General features: G+C 36.8%; 1 protein-coding gene across 1 annotated transcript in view; it reads left to right on the forward strand.

The window, feature by feature from the left end:
• The window catches only part of SLC38A11 (solute carrier family 38 member 11), a gene marked incomplete at both ends in the record, with an annotated part of 36,702 nt that extends 26,073 nt beyond the window's left edge, over nucleotides 1–10,629 (forward strand). Inside the window, 2 exons of the mRNA XM_080689386.1 lie at nucleotides 2,634–2,765; nucleotides 10,336–10,629. Of these exons, the coding sequence (XP_080545512.1) occupies nucleotides 2,634–2,765; nucleotides 10,336–10,629 (426 nt within the window). The remainder of the gene's footprint in view (nucleotides 1–2,633; nucleotides 2,766–10,335) is intronic.
• Nucleotides 10,630–11,167: the final 538 nt, after the last annotated feature.

An 11,167-nucleotide genomic window follows, 5' to 3' on the forward strand; every position in this document is an offset into this window, starting at 1 on the left:
TTCTAGCTGCAATACTGAAAGACAGAAATAAATATCTTTACCGTGGTAGCAAATACTGGGCAGAGAACTGTCCTATGCACTTCACCCGTTCACTTCTTTTCTTTCCACAGTACACACACACACACACACACACACACACACACACACACACACACTGCCAACATAATCAAAGCCATTACTATTTGTAGACAAAATAGCCAGCCACATATAAAGGGATCAAAAAGGCTGTGTACTCCCTTGTGAATATTCCTTCCTATCCTGATTCATTAAATGACTTTTTCATTCTCACCGTTTTTTAAGGGGTTTATCAGAGTGAATTTTAAATAAGATACTATTTGGGAAGACATTTCAAATTATAACAAAGTTAATAGTACCATCCTTACATATTTAGTAGAGTCATCACAGCATTTGCCTATGGGGAATGTTACCTGTCTAGGTAACACAGCCTGGGGAGTTGGCTTCTTTAAGATACCCAGCATCTGACTTTTCTACCATTTCCAACTCTGGTCCTACTGATGTTTGCACAGGGTCACCACTCTTTTCAGACTGCCTCCGCTCTGTCCTCCGCCGGTATTGTTCTTATTCTTATCTTTTTTTTTTTTTTTCATGTTGTTGTTTCTGCTGTAATCTGGCTCCAAATCTTATTTATGTTTCACTTCCCACCTCAAACCCAGGTAGGTCAAGCAACATTCCAGGAATGCTGCGAAGATTAAGGGAGACACAGCAAGAGAAAGGAAGGGCCTTCTAGTTCTAAAGTCTATTTGATATTTTTTGTCCTGACTATTTCTTTAGACTCATTATAGATTTCCAGTTTGAAGGTTAATTCCTGAGACTAGACTCATCACTTAGACATCTCTTTGCAAATTATATCACAGTGTATGATAAATTATGTAGGTGAATATTAAGCCAGGTGTGGTGGTTTGAGAGGCAGAGATAGGAGGATCACAGGCTTATAGCCAGTCTCAGCCACTTAGTGAGACCCTGTTTCAAAATGAAAAATAAAAAATAGGGCTAAGAGGGTAGCTCAGAAGTAAAATGCTTCTGCGTTCAATCCCCAGTACTGAGAAGAAAAAAAAAAGGAAATGTGGTAATACCTTGCTTAGAGGCCAAATATTCTAAATAGCATTAGTAGTTTGTTTCAGTAGTATCTATGTTCAACTGAAGAAGAATAAGGTAACTTCCCAAGAACCCTATTATACTTGATGCATGTATTCAACACTGGTATGCCATGTGTTTTTTTTTTTTTTTGGGGGGTGGGGTAGTTTTGGGTTTGTTTTATGTTTTTTGTTTTGTTTTTTTTTTTTTTTTTGGTGGTACTGGGGTCCTGGAAACCCTTCTACCTCCGGGCTACACTCCCAGACACCTATTTTTTATATTTTTATTTGGAAACAGGGTCTCTTAAGCCAGCACGGCTGGCTTCAAACCAGTGCGATCCTCCTGTCTCCATCTCCCAAGCGCGGGGACAAGCATACGCCACCATGCCTGACACCCATGTTCTCATTTTAATGTGATCTACTGATTGACTAATAGCTCAATAAAGTATACTTGTTATTGCTATGTGTATTTTACATGTAAGTAATATAAAAAAGCAGAATATATTACTTAGACATAGCTACAACTCTGGTCCCACTGATGTTTGCACAGGGTCACCATTTTTATTCTTCAAATATTATCTTATTTAAAATCCACTCTGATAGCCGGGCATGGTGGCGCACGCTTGAAATCCCAGTACTTAGAAGGCTGAGATAGGAGGATCACACAGGTTCAAAGCCAGCCTCAGCTACTTAGTGAGGCTCTCAGCAACTTAGTGAGACCCTGTTTCCAAATAAAACATAAAATAGGTCTGGGAGTACAGCCCGGAGGTAGAAAGCCTCTGGGTTCCACCCCCAGTACCATAAATAAATAAATAAATAAATAAATAAATAAATAAATAAAATCCACTCTGATAAAATTTGATTGATTTCCATATTGGTCAGATTTTATATAGTCCTAAAAGCTATTACTAAATATTCTGTCGATAAATCCTACATGCCTCAAAGAGCACCTCTCAAAATAATCTGCTTATGAATACTGTTTGATACATGCATATCCACGTTTATAACAGCACAATTGAAAATAGCCAAATTAAGGAACCAGCCTATGTGTCCATCTACAGAGGAATGGGTTATGAAAGTATAACATACATACACTATCAAACTTTACTCAACCATAAAGAAAAAATATATATAACCTTTGAGAAAATGGGTGGAACTAGAAAATATTCTGAGTGAGATTATCCAGTCACAGAAAGTAAAGGCTCATATCTCTCCTATGTGGAAGCTGGAGAAAATTTAAGAAACAAAAGAGAATTCAGATACATGAGGAGATACATCCGGAGAATTGAGAAAAGAGATTTGAGGAGAGAGGTAAAAAAGGATAAAGAGGAGGCTTAATGAAGGAAACACTATATAGGTTCATATATGAAGCTTATGTGCTATATAGAGTCATCTATGAAGTTGTGGGGGCGCAAGGTGGGATCCAAGGGAAATGCACCAAGCGCCGTGTGCATGGACATTTCTATCACTGACTCCAGTGTGATGTGAAATTATAATGCACCAATAGAGAACTATTAAGACAACTTGTGTATTTGGCAGGTGGTGGCCAACGTGTTTTTCGGTGGGAATCTCTCATCGATGTTCCACGTCGTTATAACAGTGGCTGTCATTGCCACAGCCACGCTGCTGTCGTTGCTGATTGATTGCCTTGGAACAGTTTTAGAACTCAATGTAAGTCTGCTTAAAGATTTATTTCTCCCATCCTAAAAATCTCTTTTAAAAATGACATTTAATATACGGTCTATTTTCCTGAACAAAGGTGTCACTTTCCAAAGCTGAATCTAAATGTGTTTTTAATATGACAGTAAGTTTTTATAATGATGATACTCTGTACTTTATAGGACTCTCTAGTTTTATAGCAATGGTTCTCAAGTGGGAGCAATTTCTGTTCTTCCTCCCTTAGGGGACCTTTGGCAATGTGTGGAGACATATTTGGTTGCATAATGGGGTAGACAATGCTACTGACATCTAGTGAGAATAGGCCAGGGACACTGCCAGCATCCCAACCATGCACAGAGGACAGCCCTTACAATATAGACTTGTCACCTCCAAAGTGTCAATAATGCCAGGGTTGCATGACTCATTACTATATAGAGATATTTCTCTGTGTGTGTGTGTGTGTGTGTGTGTGTGTGTGTGTGTGTGTGTGTGTGTTACTCGGGATTGAACCCAGGAGCACTATACCTGCAAGCTGCACCTCCAGCCCTATTTTTTGTTTTAAGTCAGGGTCTCCCTAAGTTGTTGAAGCTGGTCTCGAATCTGTGAACTTTCTTTCTCAGTCTCCCAAGTATTGGGATTATAGGTGTGCACCACCATGCCCAGCTACTTTATATAAATATATACTATAACTTAAATAATAAAGTAAAAGGATTTTCAATTTTCTTTGCTGCATAAAAATAAACATATTGTTTGAATGAATATATGAAAGGAATAAAGTTATATCAATATTGTAAAATCATTTACCATGAACCTATTTCTTTTTCTTTGTTTATTTTTGCTATTTGTTTTGTTTTATTTTATTTTTGAGATTCTAGGGATTGAACTCAGGGGCATTTTACTTTTGAGCTATACCCTCTGCCCTATGTTCTATTTTCTATTTTGAAACAGGGCCTCAGTAGCTGAGGCTGGCTGTGAACCTGTGATCCTCCTGTCTCAGCCTCCCAAGTACTGGGATTACAAGTGTGTACCACCACACCTGGCTTATTTTATTTGTACATTTTTTAATAAGTCATTGTAATCATACATTGTGATGAAGTTCAGGATGATAGAGGCAAACATGCACACGGCACTCATTGAACCCTCCCTCAATTCCCACCCAAAATTTTCTCCCTCCCCACCTTTCTGTGCAGAACACTATAATTGGCATTGATGAATTTTTTATGCACATCATGTCCATTGAGGTGTTTCCCTATTCAAGTATTCCTTTTCCCCCTCCTGACCTCCTTCACCGGGTTCCCTCTCTCCCTCCACTAAGATTTCTCCTCTTTTGTCTGGAATCTCTTCTGTGTCCCAAATTCTATCTAACTTCCACAAATGAGGCAAAACATCTGACTTTTTTCTTTGTGTGACTGATTAATATCAGCTAGCATAGTATTTTCCAGTTTCATCCATTTTTCTGCAGATGACATAATTTTGTTCTTCTGTATGACTGAGTGGAATTCCAGTGTGTAAATATCCCATTTTGTAATCCACTCATCTATTGATGGATATCTTGTCTGGTTTCATAATTTGGCAATTATGAATTGTGCAGCTATAAACATAGATATGCATGCATTACTATGGTAATGTGATTTCAATTCTTTTGAGTAGGTACCCAGGAGTGGTATATCTGGGTCATATGGTAGGTTCATTCCCATTTTTCTGAGCACTTTCTACACTTTTTTCCGAAGTGGTAGTATTAATTTTCAATCGCACCAACACTATATCAGAGTTCCTACTTCATCCTCATCAGCATTTATTATTGTTTGTGTTTTTAATGATTGCCATTCTAACTGGAATTAGGTGAAATCTTTTTTTAATATATTTTCTATCTCCAGATCTTTCTTTCATAGTCTCTACTACCACTATTCAAATCCAGGTCCTCACAATACCACATCTAAATTTATTCTGCTTTTTTGCTTCAATTAGCATAAATATATATTCTTATATAGAGATAAGATTAGATAGATAGATAGGTAAGTTCTACTTCAATTTATTAGCCTCATGCCTGTAATATATCCACTTTCCTACAAGAGCAAGTGTAAACACTGTCACCACTATAATCTGACCTCACGTCCATATGGAAAGTTATTTCCCATTTACTTCCTAAAATCTGCCTTAAGCACCAGCCATTTATTTGGGGCCTATAAATATGCCACATCAGCCGGGCATGGTGGCGCACAGTTGTAATCCCTGTGCTTGGGAGGAGGAGACAAGAGGATCGCGCAGGTTCGAAGCCAGTCATGATAGCTTAAGAGACCCTGTTTCCAAATAAAAATATAAAAATAGGTCTGGGAGTGTAGCCCAGAGATCGAAGGGTTTCCAGGAACCCCAGTACCACACACATACACACAAAAAGCCACATCAATTTTTTTTTGTTTTTTATCTTAGTTGTTTTATGAACTATCTCATTTGAATTCACAACTTTTGCTTGTGTTTTAACGAGGTAGCCTTTTGTTATAAGAGAAATATGTTTGTCAGCTGCCTGAATATTCACTTCTTGATAGCCTAAGAAACTTTTATTTCAAGGTAGCCAAGCATATTTATATTGCTCACTTTTCAAGAATGATATATATATTTGTAAATTTAACCATTTATTTTTTATTTTTTTTTTTTTTGGTGGTACTGGGGTTCCTGGAAGCCCTTCTACCTCCGGGCTACACTCCCAGGCCTATTTTTACATTTTTATTTGGAAACAGGGTCTCCTAAGCCAGCGCGCGCGGCTGGCTTCAAACCTGCGGGATCCTCCTGTCTCTGCCTCCCAAGCGCGGGGATGACAAGCGTGCGCCACCACGCCCGGCTAACCATTTCTTTAGGTGAAGTTAATTGCTAATTTTCATAACATATTGCAAGAAGTTATAAGCATATTCACACTATTAAACTTACATTAAGCCGGGCGTGGTGGCGCACGCTTGTCATCCCCGCGCTTGGGAGGCAGAGACAGGAGGATCGCGCTGGTTCGGAGCCAGCCGCGCTGGCTTAAGAAACCCTGTTTCCAAATAAAAAATATAAAATAGGTCTGGGAGTGTAGCCCGTGGGAGTGTATCCCGGAGGTAGAAGGGCTTCCAGGAACCCCAGTACCACAAAAAAAAAAAAAAAAAAACTTACATTAAAAGCTTTTGTGAGCCAGGCGTGATGGCGCACGCTTGTAATCTCCGCGCTTGGGAGGCAGAGACAGGAGGATCGCGCAGGTTTGAAGCCAGCCGCGCGTGCTGGCTTAGGAGACCCTGTTTCCAAATAAAAATGTAAAAACAGGCCTGGGAGTGTAGCCCGGAGGTAGAAGGGCTTCCAGGAACCCCAGTACCACCAAAATAAATAAATAAATTAATTAATTAATTAAAAAAAGTTTTTGTGATTGAGAGAGAATCCTAATAACTATGGAATAATCAGAGAAGAATACTTTGTGAATATACGTTAAGCAAAACCTGACCTGTGGAGAACCATTTCCATTATTCAATCTTTAAAATTTTTATTTTTAATGATGAAATGAAAAACATCTAAAAAATATAGAATATTTCGGGAATTTGCATGTCATCCTTGCAAAAAAGCCATGCTAATCTCTGTGTCATTCCAATTTTAATATATGTGCAGCAAGCACTAAACTTTTTAAAACATGACTCTAAATGCTTAGATTTCTTCTTGAAACCTACTTATTTAGAAATACACTCAAAACAATTAAAGAAGAGCATTCTAATGGTAAATATGACCTAGTAACTCAAGACAAGGACACTAGTTTTAAGGCATTTTGTAGTAATTAGCAAATCTAAAATTTTTATTCTTTATAGACCACCTACGAACATGTATTTTTCCCATCAATAAAAGTCTTCTGGTTTGCTGAGTAACACATTCTGGTCTTTACCAACTTCCTTTTGTGCAGATACAGATCACATCTAATAGAGCCAAATTGAGTATCATTTCTCTCAAGTAACTAATACATGCTAGAACATGCAACATATAAGAAGTAATTAAATCATGCTGTGGTCCACTTCATAGTGATAATGTGAGCTAATATGCACTTATACCGTGCTAAATGCTTTACATACCTTACTTTCCTTAATTCACAAAACCAAGGCACAGTTATTAAACAATCTGAGGTCATACCAGTTATAAGTAGAAGAGTCAAGATTGAACACAGTTATTTATATCCTGTATGCCACATTTTTCAATCATTATATTCATCTGAGGTTTTCTAAGTCTGAAGTGCTAAATTATGTAAAACAATTCTGCTCTTTTGTCCATTTTTAATTAAAAATGTATGCATTGAATTTATCTGTAAGGAACGTTAAGAGTAATCCATAATACACATAAGTAATCTAAACCAATGGTTTAAAATAAATACCAGGAGGTGAAATAAAATAAAACTACAAAATTTTATCTTACTATTAGTTGATACCTTTTAATAAATTTTTGGCAGGGAAGATGATGGGGATTGAACGCAGGGCTTTGACATCTCAGTTAATAATTCAGAACTTTAGAAATCCTTTCCTATTTTGGCTTCAGAATGATCACTAAGTAGAACAATAATCTTCACAGATGCGATATATGTTAGAATCAGATCTTACAGAATTAGGGAAATGATGTTATTTACTAAAACTAAATACTATGCAATAAATTATTTGAAGCTATACTAATTATTCAGTAAAATTAAGAGTTTATTTAGAATCTTACTTTTATTTTATTGTTTTCATGGCAGTAGACAACAATGAAATATTTTCCCAAGGCAAATGCATCCTCACTTTTAGAGGATTCATTTTAGAAGCAAATGAAATAAATATAAGTCCTGTTCTTGGTAACGAGAATCCAGTATCTTGGCACTGACGTTGCTATTAGAGAAGAGAAGCATCTGCAGTAATTGGGCCCTATGGGTTTCTACTTGTAGCAGCACAAAGAGAAAAATGAAACAGCTGGTGCCTGTGGCCAGAGCAACCAATCCAACAAGCATTGTGTGCAGCTTGCATGGAAGGAGGAGAGCAAGCCAAACACCCAGCAAGAGCTCAGACATAGACAATATAATCATTAGGGTGAGCCAGCCATAGTCCAAGTTGCCAAAGACTTCCTGAGGTAGAGAAAGTTATTTTTTTTTTTTAGATATAGGAGTAAATTTCATGGGTATGAACTGAATACAAAATAGAAATTTAAAATATTTATAAGCATTTTTATTATGTGTTTGCATTCCTTGCATTATTTGAGAGGATTTGATTCAGACAGGAGAACTCAGACCTTGTCCAATCCAAATTAGTAAAACTCTTCAACAACTTCTGTTTTTTCCCTATTGAAAACTGCAAAATGTTCAGGTATCAATTGTGTTATTGCCAGAGGATAGTACTATGTCCTGCCTTTAAAAATAAAATCATATTTTACTATCACTTTAATAAGCAGTTATGGTTTGATGACTTGTCGAGCAATTTAAAAAATCATTCCAAAGCCAATAGTGTATCCTCAAAACAAGTCTATATTAAGATGATATAAGCTGGACTGATTTCTAGGGACAAGATGGATGAAACTGCTATGTAATTCACATATGATCTGGAGTCCCAGCAACAATCACTAGCAAAACTGAGCTTCCGGGTATCCAGAAAGTAACTGGTATCGAGATAAGATTAACCAGGTTTCTCTCAGTACACATCAGCTCTATAGTTTTCCCTTTAATTGTTATTTTCTGGACTTATATGAATTACATCATCAGAACACCTATTGCTTTGCCCCACCCAGCAAGTTAGGTTTGGAGGAGCTCCAGAGGGTCGACTGCTGACAGCTTCTCCGCAGCAGCTGAAGGCAGTTTTCACAGGACAGCACCCTCACATCTGCAGTTCCAGATGTGTGAGCCACACATTTTTGTTCCTACACAGAGAAGAGACTATAGGTAGAAACCAGTATGTATATGGATTTGAGTTAGTATAATTGTTTTCAGAAATACTTCAAAGAAATCTTAGGGTAATTTAAAAAAAAATACAAATTGTGTTCTATAGTATTTCCCCTAACTTCAAAAAGTGCTGTCAGATGCAGGGCGTGGTGGCGCACACTTGTAATCCCCACACTTGGGAGGCTGAGACAGGAGGATTGCACAGGTTCGAAGCCAGCTTGAGCTTTGAACTCAGCAACTTAGCGAGACCCTGTTTCCAAATAAAATATAAAATAGGTCTGGGAGGATAGCCCACAGGTAGAAACCCCCTGGGTTCCACCCCCAGTACCACCAAAATAAAAAAAATGCTGTCAGGTTGGGGATGTAGCTCAGTGATAGGGAAACTGCCTGATATTTATATAATTCTAATCATACAACACCTAATCTTTCATTTATTGTGTAACTTTCCAGGTATTTATTTAGGTACTGTGCATGGCAAAACTATATTGTCCATATATTTTAAATTGGAATGCAATATGGAATACCTCTTAGTTCTTTAGTATACTCGGATCACATATTGTGGATTTCCGTGAACTGTAACCCCTACTATTCTTCCCCAGACTTTTAGGTACTGCCTGGATACTCCTGTTAACGTTATATTTTATTTAATACATGATACTATTAAAATTTGATGTCATTTGAAAAAATATATTATCTAAACGGCATTGAGTTTTACCATTTTCATCATTTGCAAAGACCCCAGTGAGAATTAGGTCTGTTCAAGGGAAAAACTACTTTTTCTTTGAAGTCATAACTCAGTTTTATAATAGACAACTCTACTTCCTATTACTTTCAATCTGACATTCCTTCCTTGGGTTAGATTTATCTGTCACTAGTATGAAGGACTGCCAAGGAGTTCCAATCACTTAGTTGTGCTGTCAATTTTCTAGGATAATGGATGTGTTTAGTCTTACTTGAAAGGGGACTTAGAAATGCTATTTCATGTTAAATGCCCTTAGGGTTATAGTTTTCCTTTCTCTACATAGACAGGTACTCCTTTCATACAAGCTCAGATAAAGAGGAAAGATGATATGCCATACAATTTCCCCAAAGTCCTCATTTGTACACAAATGGAAAATAGCCTACTCAGGTTTGAAAGGCATAGTACATGCACAGGAATTTTTAAATGAAGAGTATAAAGAAATATGATGTGATCGAAATCTGGGAGATCCCAAGTTTGTGCAAGTTACCCTTCATCTGCTTTATTTTCTTTATTATTTTCTTATCATCTATTCTTAAATTTCATATCCTGCTAAAATATTTTACTTTTTTCATTTGTAAATATTCTTTTGATAAAGGAAAAACCTACTTCTAAAACCTTTCTTAGGGGAGTCGTGAGTTGGCCCGGGCCACCCTCCCCCCTCATGCCATTTTGGCATGGGGCTGTAACTAGTTTCTGTATTTCTATTTTCAGTATTTCTATCTTTTTAATAAACTTCTTTAAATCTTCAAAGTAAAATAAAATAAAATAAAACCTTACTTAGAATTATTTTTAATTATGGAAATAATTGTTCAATTAAATTAAATTTCTGAAACTAAACATGCACAATGAAAAATACATTTTGTAAATGTTTGGAAAAAAATATCCCCAGAATGCTTCCATTTACTAACATTATTCTGTTTCTTGTTTTCCACATACAGGGTGTGCTCTGCGCAGCTCCTCTGATTTTTATCATCCCGTCAGCATGTTATCTGAAACTGTCCCAAGAACCAAGGACACACTCAGATAAGATTATGTCCTGTGTCATGATTCCCCTTGGGGCCGTGGTGATGGTTTTTGGGTTTGTTATGGCTATCATGAATCCTCAAGACTGTACTCACGGGCAGGAAATGTTCTACTGCTTTCCTGACAATTTCTCCCTCACGAATATCTCAGATCCAAATTTTCAGCCGACAACACAACTTTCTATTTTGAACTTCAGTATCTTTCAATAAGTTCATTGCTTTAAAAAATAATGCATGTTTTCAGGCTTCTAATAATATGCACATGATTTAGTGTTTATATTATAAAATTTCTCTTTGACATATATCAAGACTTGCTTTCCTTTACTCTTCAGTGCAATGTAATGATAAAGAACAAAATGCAAGGTTAAATGGATGTATTTTACCTTAAACTGGGACAAGCATTTCATTCTATCGGCTGCACTGCACTAATGCTAATTGAGGAAGGAAAGGTGAAGCCTTTACTCTTCCCTGTCATCCTCTCAAAGTATGGCATTTACTTTATACGTGAGTCAGTAGATTATGCTTCAAAATAAGTTGGTGATTATGGGTTAGAATTTTGTGTATAGTATTTTGTATGTAGAATTTTGTCTATGTGCTTAAGAGAAAAAAGTATTGTCTTCAAAGTCCATAGAATTGAAGGGAGAGGAAAACTTAAAACTATTTAAAAGAATAAAAGAATGACTATCCCAGGAGCAAAGAGAAGCTATTATAAATTCAGTAGCATCCTTAGTTTAGAGAAAGTGGATCC

This window comes from Muscardinus avellanarius, assembly GCF_963383645.1.
Source record: "Muscardinus avellanarius genome assembly, chromosome: 2".
NCBI lineage: Eukaryota > Metazoa > Chordata > Mammalia > Rodentia > Gliridae > Muscardinus > Muscardinus avellanarius.